The sequence below is a fragment of the Solea solea genome, chromosome 8, assembly GCF_958295425.1.
Source record: "Solea solea chromosome 8, fSolSol10.1, whole genome shotgun sequence".
NCBI classification, from domain to species: Eukaryota; Metazoa; Chordata; class Actinopteri; order Pleuronectiformes; family Soleidae; genus Solea; species Solea solea.
In genome coordinates this window covers 16,076,519-16,097,490 of record NC_081141.1, presented here as the reverse complement: position 1 = coordinate 16,097,490, position 20,972 = coordinate 16,076,519, and the positions used below count along the sequence as shown (strand labels likewise).

General features: G+C 41.7%; 3 protein-coding genes across 8 annotated transcripts in view; 2 read left to right on the top strand and 1 right to left on the bottom strand.

Moving 5' to 3' along the window:
- The window catches only part of loxhd1b (lipoxygenase homology PLAT domains 1b), a 29,736-nt gene extending 28,848 nt beyond the window's left edge, over window positions 1-888 (top strand). Inside the window, exon 42 of the mRNA XM_058637135.1 lies at window positions 26-888. Coding sequence (XP_058493118.1) covers window positions 26-506 — 481 coding nt within the window. The 3' untranslated portion in view covers window positions 507-888. The remainder of the gene's footprint in view (window positions 1-25) is intronic.
- Window positions 889-5,624: 4,736 nt separating this feature from the next.
- Window positions 5,625-15,049, bottom strand: ark2cb (arkadia (RNF111) C-terminal like ring finger ubiquitin ligase 2Cb). Of its 6 annotated transcripts, none has more exons than XM_058635561.1 (9): window positions 14,821-15,048; window positions 10,590-13,907; window positions 10,121-10,448; window positions 9,867-9,998; window positions 9,101-9,230; window positions 8,818-8,922; window positions 8,344-8,439; window positions 7,790-7,893; window positions 5,625-5,942 (listed from the first exon to the last, which is right to left on the bottom strand). In XM_058635561.1, the coding sequence occupies exons 3-9, from the start codon at window positions 10,351-10,353 to the stop codon at window positions 5,825-5,827; spliced, it is 918 nt and encodes a 305-aa protein (XP_058491544.1). In that variant the 5' UTR covers window positions 10,354-10,448; window positions 10,590-13,907; window positions 14,821-15,048; the 3' UTR covers window positions 5,625-5,824. The 6 variants fall into 6 exon arrangements, with proteins under 6 accessions (XP_058491544.1, XP_058491545.1, XP_058491541.1 ...); XM_058635562.1 differs by having other exon boundaries at window positions 12,042-13,907; XM_058635558.1 differs by having other exon boundaries at window positions 9,867-9,995; window positions 10,121-13,907; window positions 14,821-15,049.
- A 1,244-nt stretch (window positions 15,050-16,293) lies between these two features.
- LOC131464614 (ATP synthase subunit alpha, mitochondrial-like) lies at window positions 16,294-20,892 on the top strand. Its single transcript, XM_058637193.1, has 11 exons — window positions 16,294-16,452; window positions 16,940-17,015; window positions 17,876-18,045; window positions 18,152-18,325; window positions 18,631-18,797; window positions 18,910-19,210; window positions 19,324-19,548; window positions 19,636-19,743; window positions 19,830-19,974; window positions 20,065-20,215; window positions 20,303-20,892. Exons 1-11 carry the CDS (start codon window positions 16,393-16,395, stop codon window positions 20,379-20,381), a joined length of 1,656 nt encoding a protein of 551 aa, XP_058493176.1. The 5' UTR covers window positions 16,294-16,392; the 3' UTR covers window positions 20,382-20,892.
- The last annotated feature ends 80 nt before the right edge of the window (window positions 20,893-20,972 follow it).

The following is a 20,972-nucleotide window of genomic DNA, read 5'->3' as shown; positions in this document are numbered from 1 at the left end:
AATCCCAAAACTATGCCCTGTTTAGATATTTCTTCCAGTGTAATGCTCAAATCCCACTGGCCGCCAAAAAGGACAAATTCCTAACATTTGAGTGCTACAAAACCGTTGAGAGCTTTGCAAGCAAAGTCCGCAACCTCGTTCCCGTCAAGTATGAAATCATCGTCATCACCGGGGACGTCAAAGGCGCCGGTACAGACGCCAACGTCTTTATCACCCTCTATGGCGTCAATGGTGACTCTGGCAAGCGCGCTCTGCAGCAGAAGTTCCGCAACCTTTTCGAGCGAGGGCATGCGGACCGCTTTGTCATGGAGATGCTGGATCTCGGGGAGCTGCTGAGGGTCAAAGTGGAGCACGACAACAGCAGCTCCAGCAGTGGGTGGTATTTAGAGTGTGTGGAGGTGACCAACACAGCCAACTCTGTCACAACAATCTTCCTGTGTGGAAAGTGGCTTGACAAAAACAAGGCAGACGGCCAGATTCAGCGAGTGCTCTACCCAAGATATTAGGAGGAAGAGGACATGTGAGACAAATAGAGGGTATGTTCTTTGAGACATTTTGATCATTCATGATTTTTTTAGCTTTGTGGAGAAGAAGATTAAAATGAAGGGACCTTTTAAACTTTTTAATAAGGACACCAGTGTTTTTTAAGCTTGTGCCAACTCCTTCCAACATCAGAAAAAGTCATTTGCTTCCTTTTCTGACAAAATGACACAGACTTGATTGTTGACCAAAAGAGAAAATACATCACAATAAATATTGCATCTCTATTTCTTCTTACTTTGCTCTTTTTGTTGGTTTTTGAATTACATGCATCTTTTTGGTAGTCACTCGACACCTACAGCAGTGGCGAACAAAGCATTTATTTAAGCAGTGTCAAAAAAGCCCTTATTAAAGAGTCTTAAAACCCATTTACAAGTGTCAATAAGTGACAGCTATTCTTGGGTATTATTGTGATTAATGACTAATTTGACAGAGGTTGCGTTTCAACAGTGAAAAATAAAAGTCAAAAATAAATAAATAAAAATAAATTCAAGGACAAAATACTAACATTTCTCTGGTTTAATCGGCTCGCATCACAAATTCATTCACATAGACACCTATGTGTATGTGCCTATGATAATCTTATCAAAACTGGCACAGAGAGAAATACTAACACTGTGACACCAAATGGATTTAATGATTTCAGCGCGAGATGTTTCTTGAGTAATCTGTTAAAGACTTGTGTTTGTTTATTTAAGATTAGTGGTAAAAAGAGAGAGTGGAGTTTGTTCTGTTGAGTCTCAAGCTAAATGAAATGGAGTCATTTGTGATTGGTCCCTGCACCTAACTGGAACCAACCATCAGCTGTGAGCTTTAAACCTGCACAACAAGGCAATCAGAGACGGCAGACTTCACCCCATTCACGCAACAAGCCTCTGTCGGCCTATATGTATAACAGACTCTGTAGAGCATCTGACTGCAGTGTATTCAAATCCACATCAGGGCCAAAATCCTTGGGCAACGTGTGTGTCTATCACAAATTCTAACAAGCCTCATAGTGCACAGACAGACACAGCCACCAAAAACAATACTTCACTCCCACTCTGTATTGAAACACCTAAACCAGGGTTTATCCTGCTCCAACACACCTGATTCAAATGAACGGCTCGTCATTAAGCTCTGCAAACAATTAACCCATTTATTTGAATCAGGTGTGTTGGAGCGAAGAAAACTTCTGAAACATGAAGGGCAGTGGGTTCCCAGGACCAGGATTGAGAAACAGTGAGTAAAATAAACCAGATTATTTTTGTTCTTCTCACTTTTCTTACTCAGCATGTGCTACATCCTTCATTTCTCTTAACAGTATTATTAATAGTTGCTTCAATTTAAGTGGTCACTGGGTTTCTGTTATGAGCCTGGAAAGTAGATGTGTAGAGACATACAGTACAGCCACTACAACAAAGCGTAATTCTCCTTTTAATATATAATATTTTTACAGCAGTTTTTGGGTTGGGTGACATTTTCTGCCCTTTGGGACAAATTTGTCAGGGTTAAATGATTACAGGACAGAACTGCAAACAAAACAACAAACTATGTTAGTTGTCAGCATTTTTAGGCAGTTTATTTGAAAAACACATACAAAAAGATCATATACAAGACAATAAATAAAAAAGAGACAGAACAGTTTGGGTTAAGCTATGCAACTTTTTGCATCATCATTAGTAATAAATACAGTACAAAATCCACCCAGAGTGAATCTAAAGATTTTCCACAATATTCACTGATCATGTTATTCTTCATTATGATTTAGCTATTGCTTTCATATTATTGATACATACTTCTACTTTTCTATAAAATACTCAAGATCATAAAACATTGCGCAGTTACAGCAAAACAGCAGTGTGTTGTACAAAGATGGCCACTTCCCTTTTTCACTGGCAGGTTAATAATAATAATAATAATAATCGACATTGTTGTTTTTTTTCAGCAGCAAAGAAACATCTGAAATATTCAAGAAGGTACAGCATCATATTAAACACATCTACAGAGCTACTCCCACATACACATAGGAAAACCTGAGAAGGACATGCATTAAAAAGCTTGTGCTTTAAGTTCTACTGTTCATTCCGGTTCATCAGCTTGAGTTAATACTATGGCTACTGTCCAGTTCGCTCTGGAGTTATGGGGTACACTGTGGAGGGCGTGGGTAAGGCCAGTGAGAGCACGAAATCAAAGAAGAGTAGTAAGACCAGCCAGCTTCATTCCAATCCAATACATGTTATAATAATTTGCAGGATTAGTAGAGTATTAATAAGAAAATGCACACCGAAAACATAGTTAGCTTATTATACCCAGGTGTAAAACACGCTATCTATTTATTGTATAACCACAGTACACCAGAAGTTTGCTCGATAAGATCAATGGCTCAAGTTAGCATGTTACATACTTCGGAAAAATCCCACACAAAAGCGACTGCCAGCAATACATAAGACCGAAAAAACAAAATACAGCTTGTAATAATGAGGATCCTAAAGTAATAATAAGCACTAAATTGAGATCCAGATATGATTGAATATCACAAACATGTTCAAAATAAAGCGGTGAAATGTCAACACAGTGGCTGATTATGGGGGTGACAAAGCACTGACGTACAAGAGAAGCAAACTAAACGGAGACGAGAGGGAGTTGCTCCCCCGTCGTCTGCTTTTGGATCAAAGCAGGGATGATATTTCTTCAATAAGAAGAGAAGAATTATGTAAAGAACGCAAGAGATGACATGAATGGAATGTAATCCAGATCAACAGCACCATGCTGGCTAGAAAATGTCAGTCAATTTTTCAACAATTGCCTTAATATTTTTTTTTCCTCCTTTTTGAAAAAGAAAAACACACACGGCATGCAGAAGCATCCCCACCGACCAATGCATAATGAGGTATTCTTTTTTTTTTATATTTTGTGTTATTTTAAATAAATATATTGATTAAATTGCAAAGTTATGAGATAGAGACATTAAATATTCCACCACAATAGCTAGCTAGCTACAGTTAGTAATAAATAATGATTGTTAAATACTTAAGGCATCTTTAAATCACAGCATTCTATGTGAACTAGCGAAACCTCCATTTTCATCCATCTTTAGTTTTTTGGATGGAGGTTTGGATACGAAAAGAAAAAAGGAAAAAAAAAAGCAACACAAACAGTCAAGTTACCCTCCAATTATACACAAGAAAGCATGGAAATACTTGAAACTGATAAAGGAAACACAAAATCTAGGACAAAAAACCCACACCACCAAACCAAAAAAAAAATCAGGCAACTCCATATAGTGCATTTACAAAACACAAGCTACATTATAACAACAATAAATATGTTTTTGCAGCATTGCAGCTTTTTCTTCACTATGGTTAAAATGGACATGGACTCGGCATATTAGTGCCATGTCCCAATTGGCATGTGAGCAACAAAGTACAAGTAACAAACAGAAAGAAAGGAGATGGCAGAAATGAAAGACACTTGAAATAAGAACTAAATGTTAAGAACAATTGTTTGGTATTTTTCAAATGGATGGCTTTTTCTCCCTTTCACCCTCCTTCAAGTGAACGACACCGACATGGTTCATGCATGATATTGAGAAAACGGCTTCTATCACTGAACGCATCACAGTTGTTCTAGCAATACCACACACTACGACCATGGGGGGAGAGAGGAGGGGGTTTGTAGGGACAATCATACACATTCTAGCACATATCACAGGCAAACTAGTTTGTATTCTCCCTGTAACACCAGACAGTCTTTTTTTTTCTTTTTTTTTGTTAATCAAACAGTGGGAGCAACTTAGATTGAAATGAAAGGAGCTGATTACACAACAGAGGCAATTCACTGTATATAGAAATCACATGTGCTTGTTCGATAGGCAATAAGGTTCTGGTAATAGGTGAGACAAAAATGTCAGATTTTTACTTATTCAACTCTGATGGCAAGACTCAGGCAGGCACTGCATCCTTCGGCCCATGCCGGCCCTTTCATGATCGCGGTCATGATCATGAGTGAGGCAACACAGAGGAGTTGCTGTTAGACAACGAGCCACTGAGCAGCTCTTTGTATCCTCGTCACAAATACTGTGAGAGAAATGCTACGTTTGTGAGGGGTCGCTGTCTAAGGGCAACTTTTGTTCAACTCTGGAGGGAGGGAGAGGTGGAGGGAGGTGGATATTGGGTGCATTCTTGTCCTCCTCTATGAATGAGTGGAATCACCAGAGTCATAGTATATGCTTCACATGCACAGACACAGTCCCCGTTTCTACTGCTCCACAATATTAACGACACAGCCCAAGCCTGCCATACAGCATGCACATCCGAGGCCTCCGCTCTAGATAATAGAGGCCTCGACTACGACACTACACAAATCACTGGAAGCCATGCCTGCAGTTAGCGGGTTCAGCATCAAACTCTGATGGCATCTACTAACTGTAAATCCAAAACCGTGTTAGACAAGAAAGAGGGAGGGGGGGGGGATTTGGCCCTTTTTTTGTTGTTGTCGTTTTTTTTTTTTTTGCTCTTTCTCTTGTTGCCTATGATGATTTAACACACTGAATATTGTCACTGTCAGAGCTGTACTCACCCTCTCTGTAGGTTTATTTTTCACAAACATAGTTCTCAAAAGGCTTTTTGCTTGCTACACAACACTGTTACTCTGTAAATACTTATTCAGTACTATACTCCATTACACCACAAGCATTCAGCTACAAGAGTTCACACCAAACAACCTCATGCTAATCATTTGATAATGTTCTGTACAGATGTGCTGAGGGCTTGGGCAGAGTGCAGCTTAAAGGATTTTTCACAGGCCTGGGAGAGGGGGGGAGGTTTTAGATGTTGTGGCAGAGAAATGGCCTAAATGCACCACACTTGGCGTTGGGGAGGTTGGTAGTCAGAGTGTCCTCTGTCCCTGTCTGTCTATCTATCTATCTGTGTGGTTGTATGGAGAAATGTACACAGGCTACACATCTGACAGAAACATGTGACGCCTCAGCACATCTGTTCACACGTGTCCTCTGCTAACCTTCACATCCAGTTAAGTCCATTCAACCAACCTTCAGTCCAGCCAACTCATCTGTGCATCAGCTCCCCCCAACCGCCCCCCCCTGCCCCCCCGCGTCCCTCGCTGTGTTGTAGGTGAGTGTGCTTGGTTGATCCCTCTGTCACAGCTGTCTCAGAAGGCAGGCTCTTTGAGTGATGTGGAGGAGGGAAGAGGGATGTTTGGCAGAGCTTGCCCACCCAGATGGGAGGCAATAGAGAATTATAACAAGACCCAGATCCAAAGCTGCAGGAAATGACAGGAGCTATCAACTGTCGGGGGTCAGTTGAGTCTCAATGTCCACTCTGCAGATGGGGCATTTCCTGCTGGTGCCCAGCCACTGGTCCACACACGCCTGGTGGAAGAGGTGCATGCAGGGTAATCTCCTGCAGACACACAGAGGGGACACGGTCAGTATTTTAAATAAATGTACTTTCCTAATATGCCAACTTATCAAGCTGTACCCCTATAAATAATGCAATATTTTTGCATTCAGGTGTTTGATGTGCAAATCAGAAATGCACATAGAAACCTACCAATAAAGCAAGGACAGATATTCATGTGCAGAATGGAACAAAAAGAGAGGCACTTTTCTCCCTACAATTCAATAACCAATTTAAAATGATGTTAAAGCTGTGATTTTAGGTAAAAAGCTTGGTAATAATCACAAGTGAAACAGGAAAAGCAAACATTGACCAAAGTGCTGCACAGTAAAATAACATGAGAGCAAATACAGAAACAACTGCTTGGTTACAACAAACTGAAGGCCTCGGAATTATTGATGTGCATGTGATTCATGGCTCCTGTCGTTTCAAGTTTCCAGATTGTGTCGAGAATAGATGCAGTTGTCGTTCTGTGGTTTACATTTGGCACCGGCCGACGTCTCGGGTGACCTCTGGTGATCACGTTACGCTTCAGAGCTCACAGTTGATTTTAACCGTGTGGAAACTGTGGCTGCTGCCAGAAATGCACATTCGGATTTGACAATGAAGTTTAAAAAAGAATCGTGTCGGCTATTTATTAAGGCCTTCAGAAAACCTATAGCCACAGTTTGTGGTTGTTAGGAGGTCACAGGATTCATGTTTTCTTTCATTAATCTATAAGAAAGATTCCCAGGTCTTTAGATTCCCTGCACAAACGACTTATTCAACAAGCTTGGAGTAATTATTATAGATAAATTCTCTTTTGAAAATAACCAAATTCTTGAAATAAGTGACTTTGCGTTGTTGGACACACATCATAAGAGTTGTGAAATGCTAATGTTTCCTTCAGGCAGAATTTTCAAGATGAGGCGCTGGAAGAAATCCTGTGATGGGATTGGGATGGGAAGCTTTGAACTTCTGTGTCAGAACCAATTTAGGTTTGAAAACGTGCTTTGGCTATATGACTGTGGAGCCATCCTGAAGCAAAACCTGCATGGAGTCAGTGTCAGTGTGTATGTATGTGGACTTTTCCCCCCAAACAGCCATAAAAGTACATTAAGCGACAACACTGTGTCCGAGTCCTCTCCATTGATGAGCCACAAACGGAGCAAACGAGTAACATCAGGGATTTTCGGGCCAATGTAAAATTCGCACAGCACGAGAGTATAAGCAGTCTACAATCTAGTGATTACAACTGACTGAGCACTAAAATGTCATGGCATCGACAGGAGATCTATACAAATTCAAATCTCTTGATGGTGCTTTAAGTCTATTTGTCTTGGAACCACACGTATCTCTATCAGAACATAATTTCATGGTGATCCATGCAGTAGATTAGGACGTTTCACTCATATTTAAATATACATGGAAAAGTCTGGATGAAGGCAGCAGCATTATTATTATACTTTGGGGACCGTGAATGCCGATAGAAAAGTGATAGAGTGATGGAAAGCTGCATGTAGACAAATGGCAACCAGCATCTGAACTCGTTTGAAGCCTTGAGATTCACGATTGGGCCAGCGCCACTTTGCACACGTAAATTCACAGACGCCGCCTCTGTGACCAGGCGCCCATCTGTCAATCACACATTATGTTCCTCCAAATAGATCCATTTACACTGTTCCGCTTTGTGAAAGCTGCCTTATGTAAAGAAGGAAATAAGACTTATTTTCTCCTGTTGTGGGGGTCGCCATGGTGGTGGCTATGCGATATAAATACTTATTATAGTATATATATATAATTATAGTTACTTACAAGATATACTTGCAGTATATTGTTTATATCCTTATTTTATAAATGTATGGTTGTACCTGACATCCTCTCCATCCTCCAGCATTGACAGACAGATGGTGCACTTCTCATCTGTGTCCAGCTCCTCATCATCAAGACACATCTTCAGGTCCTGGGGTATTCTCTGCAGGGGTAAGAGCAAACAGGATTTAATTAAAATTACTATTATTATTATTATTACAGCGTGTCAAGCAGCTGACCGTTTTGTTTATGCCATAGGTGGCTGTGAGTCAGAACATTAAAAAAAGGAGAAAGGAGTGACCCAATCATGTTTCTCTGATAGGCATCAGAGGGAAAAGACTCAATTAACTTCTTCTCTCCCTCGATGTACTTGATGATTTGATGCTCCTTTCTGAGTGTTTGGGTAATGTTCAGTGTCGACTGTTTTAATCCATTCATCCACACATATCTAGAGAGAACTGGATGAGTCATCTTCCGCCATTAAATTGTGCACACTTCAAAACCACCAAACTAATATGTATGCTCATGGAAATCTTTGATTTTTGACTCGCTTTTGACATCTTGACCCAACACTAACTTTCAACATTACTGTCTTTTAAAGAAACAACCTTACCTTTTTGTACTTATGTGGGAAAGTGAATCTCTCTATAGTAGTTTGTACCGCTCCTCGATTGACGCTGCCTAGTCTGTCCTCAAGCTGCAGAAGCTCCTACAGAGGAAACAACAGGAAAATAAGTCTCGACTTTCTGGTTAAAAAAAAAAAACAGGACAACGTGCATGTTTGTAAATAGCCCAAATGCCACATAGACTATGTAGAATAAATTGGTATACAGTAACAAAATCTATAGTTCAAGGGACCAGAAACTGCCTCTTAGAAAACAACTTAATCAAATGAAAACAAATGTTACGAGATCCAAGACAGCTGGACAATTTGAGGCATCTGGAACCCAGAGTTACTGGAAGCAAGACAATCACTTACACACTCAAGCCTGACCTGCACTTTGGTCACTAAGAAAAATGTGATAAATTAGTGTAGACTGGTGTGTCTGCTAAGGAGAGTGGAGAGAGGGTAAGAGGCACCACTAACCTCGTAGCTCTCTCTCACAGCAGACGCGTGGCGGGAGGGGTTGAGACTCTGCAGAGCTAGCAAATGCAGCTGGGGGTATGGGTAGTTTCTGATCTCATGGACAACCTGGGAGATGACAGATAAAAGAAGCTAGAGTCAGCGCTGCAGCAGTAATCAGGAGGAGAAAAAAACAAAAGAAAGAAAGCATGGGAGCACAGGTCATCCCCGGTGGTTGGGCACTGAGATTAATCTCAGAAAACCAGGGGAGCATCACTGAGAGTTCACTCAGACGATCATGGCTCACCACTTGTGTTGAGGCATTGTTTCGAGGGAAGTGGTGCATCCTAGGAGAGGACAAGTAGTGCTGATAGTGCTGTGGCAGTGGATGGATGTGATACTGGTGAGGGGGTAGTCCAGCATCTACACTTAGATCCCTGGACAGAAACGGAAAAAGGACGCACAAAAGTCACCTTTTACTGTGTTTTTGTCAGAGCAACAATGTCCCTTTAAAGCCACAGTTTTACCCAGGCCATGTATCTCAAAAAGAGATACTTCAGAAAAGGCTCTGAGATACACTGAAATCTAAATTTGTACCATTTTTGTTTGCCATTGGTATCAGCCCATTATTAGTATTTGTTAAGCAGTTTTGTGTATCATTTGTTCTTAATAAACTGTCATATTTTATTTGATGGAGGAAAAAGAAAACTTAATGGCCAAATAACATCAGCATCATATTTCGGCCTTTGATTTCTAAGATTGATATCGGCAATGACCATAGCAAAACCAATATCAGTCTATCTCCAGTGTTATTAACTAATTATGTTAGTTTTGCCAGTTTAGTTTCTAATAAGAGTTGGTTTGCTTTGAACCCTTCTCCAACTTATTATTAAACCCATTTAATAAGGTGACAGTGTAGTCAAACCAAAGCATGATGACAATATACAGTATATAAATTGTTTCCAATTAATAAGAGATAGGAAGTTCTCTTAGTAGGAAATCCGGACCTGCAGAACAATGTGCTATTGATAAAAATGCTGTTGCACTGGTATGATTAGAGGTATGTTGCCTACCAGTCTGTACCCTCAGCCAGGTAGCGGGGCTGTTGCACCACAGGCTGAGGTGGGACATGGAGAGGTGGAGCAAACTCGTAGCCAGGCCGTAATCTGTGGGGCTGGTGAGGAACTCTCTCTGGGGTGCGTCTACTAAGACACATAACCAGGCATTAAAAAAAACATCCTGGACATTTGTAAATAGACCCATATGCCACAACAAAGACCTTAGGCTAAAAGACACTGCAACACTGACAGTAAACCTGTGTTGATACCTGGAGGGTGGCAGGATGTGTCGGTGCTGGGCCTCGAGGATCTGCTGCTGGAGGAGGTATTGCTGGTGTAATGCCTGAGGTAGGAAGGGAGGGGCAGGGATGTCCTGGAACTGGGGAGCAGGTATAGGATTGAGGGTTGGGTGGAGCGGAGGGCCATGCTGGTGGCCGGGAGGCGCCAGGTGGGGGTTAATGCCTGACTGTGGCTGCCCTGGGTGGGGCATGGGGAAGTCCATGGGCAGCGGGGCCTGAGGACCTAACTGGAAGTGCCGGCAAGAGGTAGCATGGCTGTGCTGCTGCTGTTGCTGCTGTTGCCGGTTGAAATGGGATCCTGTGGAGGATAAGCAGAAGTCGTCAAGCACTCGTTGGGAGAGAGTAGTTGGAATTAATTGTGGGTGAAATGTGATGTCACTGTGTGTGTGTGTGTGTGTGTGTGAGTGATATAGCATGTTAATGAAGCCCTACCTCTTACCTAGGGTGAAAAATACTTCTGTGGGGGTGGGAAAATGATGGTTACCACAAGTACCATGAACATGACAACCATTTGCGGTGCCGCATACAAAGCATGAGCTTTCATTTCTTTTATTGCTTTTTCCGAACTCTGGATTGACTCCCGGTCTTCTGATTCACAGAGCGTATGGTCTTCAACACAACTGGGTTGTTGTAAACGCCGCAGCTGACAGCAGGTCAGTGCATTCACGCAAGTAAACACTAAGTACCAGGCTGTCTGAGATAAAGATATACTGTCTGGGTGCCAAGTCTGTCTATACAACTCCTTCAACCTTCAAAATGAAAGGAGAATAAATAAATATCACTAAATACCCTCACAGGCCACTTTATTAGGTACACCTATTGAACCACTTGGTGACAAAATATCTAGTCAGCCAGCCACATGGCAGCAAATGAATAAAATTGGGCTTGTAAACATGGTCAAGACACCCTGCTGAAGGTAAAATCAAGCATTGGAATGGAGAAGGTGAAGGAAGCATGGTTGTTGGTGCCAAATGAGCATGTCTGACTTTTTCAGAATCTGCTGATCTACTGGGATTTTCACACACAACCATTTCTAGGTTTTACAGAGAATACTCTGAAAAAGAGAAAATAACGAGAAAGAATTTCCTCTGCAGGACTGATAAAGGACTAATTTATTTATTATCAACCTGGTGCCAGAGGTCAGACGAGAATGGTCAGCTATAACCAAGATATGCAAAAGACCATCTCTGGGCATGTTAAACATTGAAGCAGATGTGTTACAGTAGAAAACCACACCAGGTGCTTCTCAAAGTAGTGTTGCGTGTACCTAATAAAGTGGCCATAGATTGTGTACGTGCTTAATCTAACTCTTACATATACACTATAGCTCTACAAGTTTTTTCCTCCCGTCTAAACGTTCAGTTTAGAGGAAATAGCTTGAATGCTTTACTCTCCCCAACCACAGCTATTTGGCAACTGTGCAGAACAGACTGCTGACAAGAATTAAGTGAAAGACAGGCTAGCTTGTGCTGTGGTGCAATATGGTATTAATACTGTGCTTTGGCTGAAAAGACCTTTTTGATTGTAGGACTGAGACACTACAGTGACAAATTTAGCTTTGATTAGAGACCTTTGAGGAGATCTGGGCTAAAGGAAGGCATTGCAAGCCTGCAGTGAAGCAGTGAGTTCTGTGTTTCATTATGTCCATTTGGCAGGAAATGAACAAGAGAATTTAAGAGAAATCTGCTAGTTTAGACATTAACGTTGTGCAGTTCTTACTGGTGATGCAAAATTCCTGCACGGCTTGAGTTTGATTTGCTTTGACAGAGCAAAATACATGACGAATTATGGTGTAAATAGCAGAAATTGTTAAAAAAAAAATCATGTGGCAAAGTCTACATTGCATTTACTGGGAGTACGCTTGAGAAAGGCAGTATGATTTTTAACACACCCACGAAAGATAAGCAGTATGGCTTTCCAGCAGTATTTTCATCTTAAGAGGTCGTCAGTGTAGCCGGGCAGACAACAGATGACCTTGCTGCCATGGGTCAAAGGCTCAAGTTTAGACTTTAAATAGCACACTGCGTTTTCAAGCATCTCAGTGAAAACGTTCACCATGAACGACAGCAGATAGACTCATTCAGGCCTTGTGATGGAGGAAGCGTGGAAATCGTCTATCTTTGTCACAGCAGGAGAGGAGGTGGGTGGGGGGTGGAGAGGGGGCAGGTAGGGACAAGGGAGAGGGAGGACAATAAATGGAAATCAGCAAGAAGCACACTGAAGGTTAGGAAAAACACTATATTCTTTATTGAAAAATATTAGTATATGTGAAATTTGTGTATTTTTTTCCCTGTTTTGTTTGTAATCATAGTATAATTTCATGCAACAAAAATAAACAACATAGACTGAAGGCAAGGCCCACCATGCTCCATATAGGGTTAAAAAGAACAAAAGCGGCATCCAATGAGCAGACGTGTTGGCTACAGCACATGATTCCAGTACAGCAGGGTACATCTTTACTACAGAAAGATTACATTGGATTTTTCACTAGTCAATGTAGAAAAACAAAAAAACAAAAAATTATGAATCATAAATGTGACCATGCATTGAAAAGTACTATTACCAGAACAAAAGGTAAAGAGAGACCACAACCAAACAATAAAAGACGTTATTACTAATAGAGGATCTTTTTAGCAGTGCAGGAAAATAGGCATCCCTGTGAAATGGATAGCATTTTGGCCTTATGTTAGTGGGGGAAAAATAGGGAAGTGATGAACCACCAGTGAGCATGTTTTGATTACTTGTTTCATTTGCCCATTAAACGGCAAATGGCCCTGACAATTCAGTGTGATTCAAAGCTTGAAATTTGCAAAGGGAACAAAAAGGATTACACAAAAATGAAGACAGTTATGGCAGGTTGTTGTGTGCAGGTGCAGTGTACCTTCAGTTCACTTTAACAGATGACATTACAACATAAACTGCCTAGCCAAAAAAAAGTCGCCATCTAAAAAGATTTTTCACCACGGGATGTGTCTATCGACATGGTTGTTTAAGAAATAAGAAGCTACTCATTGCACCTGTTAGGGTTAAATAACTTGTAGCTAGCTGAAAGATTATTGCCCATGCAGTAATTACCCAACAGGAGGCTCTTACCTATTTGCTAGGTTAAATCCAGGTGGCGACTTTTTTTTGGCCAGGTAGTGTATGCTGCAATGCTGACTTTAACAATACAAAATGCCATGCATGTGGCTCCAATGTGCATGCTTGCTTATTTGTTTGTTTAGTTTTTTTCAACAATCATAGGTCATTTTAGTCACGTACATTGCACCTTGTGTGAAGAGGAGGCGGATGAGCCGAATTCTGGTGTTCAATGATGCAGTGCAGTGTTTGAGATCATGCAAAATGTATCCACTTTACAGGAATTTACAGCATGTTGTCTATCACGACTGGATGGGAGGTACACAATGACATTCAACTGATATCTAAAAAAAAAAAGAGCTAAAATGTTAACTCACTGCTACAGCAATTGACAGAAAAAGACAAAAAAGGTGCTCTGGTCTAGGTGTTAGCTATTGTTTTAGCTTGACATGGAAAAGTCTATGGCTGAATACATCTTGGGAAGGGGGAGGGTGCTTTTTTTAATACCAATGTCGTCTTCTGATGGAAAGAGGAAATGAAGAAGGGATTCACAATACAGCTAAATGCAGAGAACAGGCAGAGGCCACGCCACACCACACAGCAGCAGATGATCATTAGCTACACAATGGGGGGGACGACAAAGATCTGATAAATGCAGAATGTAGAGCCAGCCTCCATACTATGAAAACAGGGAAATAAGAACAGAAATAAAAGCACAATGAAATCACTGATGCCACTGTTGTGATATTAATGTTACACTGTAGCTTCATCACTGTTAAGCTTGTGACCGCACACAGTTCTGTTTGGTTCTATTTGCAATTCAGTCGCCAGCTTCAGACAAAACTGCTGCTGAATTGCCAATTAGAAAATGAAAAGGAGAAAAATAAAGTGAGTGATGCGTTGATGGGCTCGGAAATGCACGCTCTCCCGGGACAAACGGCGGTGTATCGATTAACCCACTGGCCCAATTGACACGGATAACAATAATAATTAGTGAAAACACGGCGAGCGACAGCAGAAGCAGATGATCTTCAAATGACATCATCCGTGCTCAGATAAGCTGACTGGCTGGAAAGGCTACGTCTATTTTGCGGTATTTTGTGCACAGGATAGCGGCTGGAGGGGGGTTGGGGGTGAATAACAATGCATCGTAATGCGACTTGGGTGGAAATCGCACGACTAAAATGTATCTCGGGTCGATATCGAGTGTCTATGCGGGGGTTGCGGATTTAACCGCGCGCCCGTTGTGTGCGATCCTTTGTGAGGAACGTTCACGTTCCAAGACATAGACTGAGCCAAGCAGTCAGTTAGCTTATCTCCAACAGCGGCGGCGGTGTTTTAATTAGACGCAATTACACGCGGAAAACTACATAGTCCGGTGGTTTACATTAATTCCATCTAAATGGAAACGTTATTAAAGAGGCACGTTCGCGAGTAACTCGGCCGTTGTTGGATGGTTTTTATTAACGCTAGCTAGCGCGAGCTAAGCCAACGGCTAAGCTCCAGCTAGCTAGCCAACAGCTGCAGTGAAAATTAAGATAAACAGGGCACATGTTTCTGGACATCGGCGTGAATATGAATTAATACAGTACCTCGGTTTCTTACTGAGCCGAATACGGGAAGAACCAGATATCCGACATGCACTAACACCATCCTGGGATCCTTATCTTATGATTCCGCTGGGTTATTCGGAGAGATGGAATAGTAGTAGCCCATGCGGATCTACATTCAGGCGGCTGGTTGCTGCTGGCTGGTTACGAGCGCCACGGGCGAACCATACGCATCGACTGTCTGACTCGCCTTGGCTGCCGTTGACCAAAGCAGACATGTCGTTTAAGGTGCGGGACACAAGAGGGCGATGTTGCAGCGTTAGTCACCTCCAGCTGTTTGAATGACATTGAATGACATTTACACAATGGAAATACTTTCTTTTTCCAGTTAGGAAACAAAGCATATCATTGCATTCGGCTCCGATTAAGTGAAGGGAATGAAGTGCAATTTAAAAGAGTTGTTTATCTTGATTTTGAAACATATAAAGTGAGAAGCAGTGTGAAATATAGATCTGTTTTCAGTAATGAGCTGACTGATGAATTAAAATTCTGTAAACGTTTACTAGAGGTCTCCCGCGGGCCACATTCCCCCTATCAATTTCATTCGGCCTGCGACTTAATATTAAGTTATTTCTGTGTAGTTTTTTTATTACTGGATTCATTTTGTGAAATATCATAAATATTATTTCAATGTCTTTTTTCTCAAAGTTTGACTTTTATTAATTTGACTAGCCCTGATTAAATTAGACACTCAGTGGCCCCAGGTAGACCCTCTGCTTTAAATATATCATATTCAAAATATTTAGAGTAACATGTCTTTTTTTGGGGCCACACGGTTGGTGTAGTGGTTAGCAATCATGCCTTTGCATGTTCTCCCTTGTGTTTGTGGGTTTTGTGTTTTCCGGGTCACTTGTGTCACAGCTAAAGTTTCGAGTCGATCAGTCAATTTACAGGGTACATCCTGTTTCGTGGCGAATGGTCAAAATCCTGATGGTTGCCATGGCCACACCCTTTTGAATCCGTGAGACCTTTTGATAACTTTTCATCTTTGAAGTGTCCACAACCAATTGACTCATTTTTTATGTTGCTATAATTAACATGCTTAGACAAACTTGTCTATTTACGAAACATGCAAATCGGCAAGATGGATGCCAAACTCCAAATGGACGACTCCCTTTATTAGACCCCATTAGACTTTTTTGTTCGATTTGGCCCGTGACATGTTTCCAGTTTTGGTACAACTTAGTTTCTGCTTTGTCCTATCGGGTTTCACCTTTGAGGGCGCTGGTGAGCCATTTTGCACCACTTTTTTGTATTTCCCTTATTTTATAAAACATTGTTTACCAGTTCCGCTTTTATCTTTTTTTTTTTTTTTTTAGGAATATTTTCAGGCCCTAAAAATAAATGTTTTTTTTAAAAAAGAAAGAAAATACTGGCCGATGGGTATTATGTATGTCTGGCGACCAGTGTCGTCTTCCTGCCAACAGGTGGCAGGGTTGAGTCACCAAGCAGGAAATGTGTCATGAGTGACATAAATAGAAGAAGAGTTCATTCAGCCATTACATTCACTCGCAGTCAGTGGTGGAGGACACAGGTCATTAGCAACCCGACAACATGCTATCCGTGAGAGTTGCTGCAGCTTTGGTCAGGACCCTGCCAAGAAGGGCCGGATTTGTGAGTATTTATTCAAACCACTAGCACACATACTGCGTGGATGCATCAATTCCATTAAAATGTCGGTGTGAACCTTGTGGGCGTGAAGGGTAACGTTAACGCTGCAGGCCGCTAGCTAGCTAAGTCGGCAACCATTGACGTATGCGGCTTTTTGACGGCACTAGTCTTTATCGTCGATATTCTGGTGCTATTGATCCTTCAATTCTTAAGTCAATGTGTTTGTTTCAGTTGCCCTTGTAAATCGGCAGCCATCGTCATTGCATCAAGCTACGTTAAACTTAGCACGCGTGCTAGTAAGTGTAGCTCTCTGCTAACACTTCATTCAGCCATGCGCTGAAGGTCAGAAAGCCTGACAGCGCATGTCCTCTTTCTCAGCAATCCAGCTTTCAAAGTGCACATTGTATGAAGCCGTTGCTGCAGATGTAATGACTGAACTGTCTTTTCATGCAGTATTTCTTTAATGAAACTGATCTGACGTTGAACGCAGGTGTCCAAGGCTGTACCGGCCGCTTGTGTTGGGGTCAACCACCTCCACACACACAGACCATGGCTGCAGAAGACAGGTGAGACAGACAACAACCCCAGGACACACACTCTATCCTTCAACTCTGTCCAGCTCCTGAATGTCACTGACGGAGGTTATCGTTTCCAGAGTCACTGCTCTTCACAACCCCTATAACAATACTCTCTGGTCGTGCGTTGGGAACCATCAGTACAGTGCACTTATTCTTCAAAAGATCTAACATGGATATATACATTTTTTTAACTATTATTATTATTATTATTATTATTATTATTTTAAATAATGCAGATAATTGTGAGCAAAACATATTTAGTTTTGACAGAGGTAGCAGTGTGCTTTTCTCCCATAGAGGATGATTCAATATGTGGTGATACAGGAGGTACAGAGGCTACTTATTATGGAATGATTAATTAATCTAGCAATACATTTTTAATTACATGTTGGAAAAGACAATTTGCCACAGCTGACCTGCAAGTAAATATTTTCATGAAATACCAGTTTTTATGTGGTTGCATTGGTTCAAATTGAGCCTATACATTTGCTTGCGAGAATTAACAGAATATCTGACTTTAGGGCTACTCCATTAATCTGTTTAATTGATTAATGTGAATTCATGGTGTAGGATGTTATTTTTATGAATTGCTCATTACCGTTACCCTAGACGAGCAAGATGACAGCACACAGAATAGTCTGCTTAAATATGGCTCCGTCTCCTCAGTGACATGGAACTGGTTCAGTTTTTTTTTCAGACATCAAGCAAATCACTGCAAACTTTGTTTAAATGTGATTGTGACTATAGGCAACAGTGAGGGTTTTTTTGTTTGTTTTTTTACTACTTGTTTTGGGTGATTTCTTTTTCATTTGTAATGTGTTCTTTAAGTTAAATGTCCTATTCCACAGGCACAGCTGAGGTGTCCTCCATCTTGGAGGAAAAGATCATGGGGGCTGATACATCTGCAGACCTGGAGGAGACAGGACGTGTGCTGTCCATTGGAGATGGTATTGCCAGAGTGTACGGTCTGAGGAATGTCCAGGCAGAAGAGATGGTGGAATTCTCATCTGGTCTGAAGGTAGGGCTAAAGTTAGGTTTTAATACAACATATACCTGAATTGCTCATATCTTGAGTTTAGCTAAGTTCTAACTTGCTAACAAGTTGTTTTTTGTTATTTCTCCAGGGTATGTCTCTGAATTTGGAGCCTGACAACGTTGGTGTTGTTGTATTCGGTAACGACAAGCTGATCAAGGAGGGTGACATTGTGAAGAGGACTGGTGCCATTGTGGACGTTCCTGTTGGCGTGGAGCTGCTTGGCCGTGTGGTTGATGCTCTGGGAAACGCTATTGATGGAAAGGTTATTTGAGATTTATTTTCTTCTTAATGAACAGCAAATCTTAAAAAAAAAAAAACTTAATTATAATCTTTAAAAGATGACATCTGATTGATGGCTGTAAAAGTATTATTTTATTTTTTGTCACTCAGATATTAACTGTTAAACTTGGTAGCTATTATTAAATTGAACCAGGGCTTTGCAGTCGACTTGGAAAAAAAAAAAGAAATCATGCTTTCCAACTAACAAATGACTGGTTTTCTCTACATGGTTACAATAAGTAGATGAACTTCATGGCTCATTAACATACATGTGGGTATTTTTCTCAGGGTCCTCTTGGTTCCAACACCCGTAGACGTGTGGGTCTGAAGGCCCCTGGTATCATCCCCCGTATTTCTGTGAGGGAGCCTATGCAGACTGGAATCAAAGCTGTGGACAGTCTGGTGCCCATTGGTAGAGGCCAGCGTGAGCTGATCATTGGTGACAGGCAGACTGGGTAAAAGCTCTAAATTTAGAGAAATGAGTTTATATGGTTTAAAAATATACTCATCTTGTAAAGCTTAAGTCCTTAGTATGTGCTTAAACGATTAAACAACTTCCCTCTCCAGCAAAACTGCCATTGCCATTGATACAATCATCAACCAGAAGCGCTTCAACGAAGGAACTGAAGAGAAGAAGAAGCTGTACTGCATCTACGTCGCCATCGGACAGAAGAGGTCCACTGTTGCTCAGCTGGTCAAGAGGCTGACTGATGCCGATGCCATGAAGTACACCATCGTGGTCTCTGCCACTGCCTCTGATGCCGCCCCTCTGCAGTACCTGGCCCCATACTCTGGCTGCTCCATGGGAGAATATTTCAGAGACAACGGCAAACATGCCCTCATCATCTATGATGATCTGTCCAAGCAGGTGAGGCTCCGACCACTGTCAGTCAAAACTATGTCAGTAATGGAAATTATAGAATTTAGTTAGATGGTATTCCCCCATGCATTCCTGGTAAATGTCCCTTTTCTCCTCCTCAGGCCGTTGCCTACCGTCAGATGTCCCTGCTGCTGCGTCGTCCCCCAGGTCGTGAAGCCTACCCCGGTGATGTGTTCTACCTGCACTCCCGTCTGCTGGAGAGAGCTGCCAAGATGAACGACAACTTTGGCGGCGGCTCCCTCACTGCCCTCCCTGTCATTGAGACCCAAGCTGGTGATGTGTCTGCTTACATCCCCACCAATGTCATCTCTATCACAGACGGACAGGTTGGTCTTGTTTTCCCTCATGGTCTTCGTCTATCAACTGTTCTGTTTTATACGGTTTTCTTTACTATCTTAACTTACTATCTGCAGATTTTCTTGGAGACTGAGCTGTTCTATAAGGGAATCCGCCCAGCTATCAACGTTGGTCTGTCTGTGTCCAGAGTAGGATCTGCTGCTCAGACTAGAGCCATGAAGCAGGTAAGTTCTAGCTTTGAAAACATGCAAAATGTGTTTTGTGGGCTACAGGCAACAATTTAAAAAAAAAAAACTTTCCCCCCACATAGGTGGCTGGTACCATGAAGCTTGAGCTGGCTCAGTACCGTGAGGTGGCTGCCTTCGCCCAGTTCGGTTCTGACCTCGATGCTGCCACCCAGCAGCTTCTGAACAGGGGAGTCAGGCTCACTGAACTCCTGAAGCAAGGACAGTACTGTGAGTGTTGTGGGGGCTTTTGTGCCATGAGTAATTGTACAATTGAAATTGTCCTACATTTAGACCACTAAACTCTGACTTTCCTTCAAGGTCCCATGGCCATTGAGGAACAGGTAACGGTCATCTATGCTGGTGTCAGAGGTCACCTGGACAAGATGGAGCCTAGCAAGATCACAAGGTTCGAGAAGGCCTTCCTGCAGCATGTCCTCAGCCAGCAACAGGACTTGCTTTCTGCAATCAGGTAAGACATTTTTTGCTGTAATGTTTGATTGTCCTTGGACAAAAATATTAGATGTGTACAGTTTTTAACCCATTGTACATGTTTCAGGGCTGACGGCATGATCTCAGAGGCATCAGATACTAAACTGAAGCAGGTTGTACTGAACTTCCTGTCCAGCTTTGAGTAATGGATAGCACTTCCTGTTCTTCAGTGAGCTCCCTGTCTTTGTCCCCATGCTTATATGTGTGAACACACTGAAGGCCAAAACCTCCATGTACAGATTTCTTCAAATAAAATTTTACAACCCTACTGTGCTGTAAAATTCTCCTGGTTGTTCACTTACGTGCAGTAAGTGTAGTGTTTGGGTTTGTGCCCTCGGAGCACATTTCACCAGTGGCAGATCAGCAAGTCATTTGAGTAGGACATTCAACACCTTCTATTTAAACACATCAAATGTGTGTTTTTATTGTAAAAAAAATAAAAAATACCATGTTAACATGTATAACATTACACATTCAACAGTCATCTGCTTAGTGAGTTGAGTTTATGGAGGGTACAGTAGTGGTATTAAATGTACAAGTAACTGTTCATTACTGGTTACAGAGATTGTAAAGAGTCAAGTGTGGGCCTGGTTCCTCACATATGGTTGAAATGATGTGGTAAAATGTTTGATACTATAATAAATTCTGTGACCCATCCACTGTCCCTATGTCTTGTTTGAGACCTGAGAGGAAGTATGTACTGGTCTGCATGTCCTCATATCTACATGGATGTACTC

Bases quoted from the DNA above. Each gene is read 5' to 3' on its own strand.
- LOC131464614 (XM_058637193.1), top strand. From the start codon at position 16,393: ATGCTATCCGTGAGAGTTGCTGCAGCTTTGGTCAGGACCCTGCCAAGA. The intron at 17,016-17,875 runs GTGAGACAGACA...CCTATTCCACAG, and splicing joins ACCATGGCTGCAGAAGACAG to GCACAGCTGAGGTGTCCTCC. The intron at 18,046-18,151 runs GTAGGGCTAAAG...TTATTTCTCCAG, and splicing joins AATTCTCATCTGGTCTGAAG to GGTATGTCTCTGAATTTGGA.
- ark2cb (XM_058635557.1), bottom strand. From the start codon at position 10,566: ATGCTATATCACTCACACACACACACACACACACACAGTGACATCACA. The intron at 9,999-10,120 runs GTATCAACACAG...TATGTGTCTTAG, and splicing joins CACATCCTGCCACCCTCCAG to TAGACGCACCCCAGAGAGAG. The intron at 8,923-9,100 runs GTGAGCCATGAT...GTCATCTCCCAG, and splicing joins ACAATGCCTCAACACAAGTG to GTTGTCCATGAGATCAGAAA.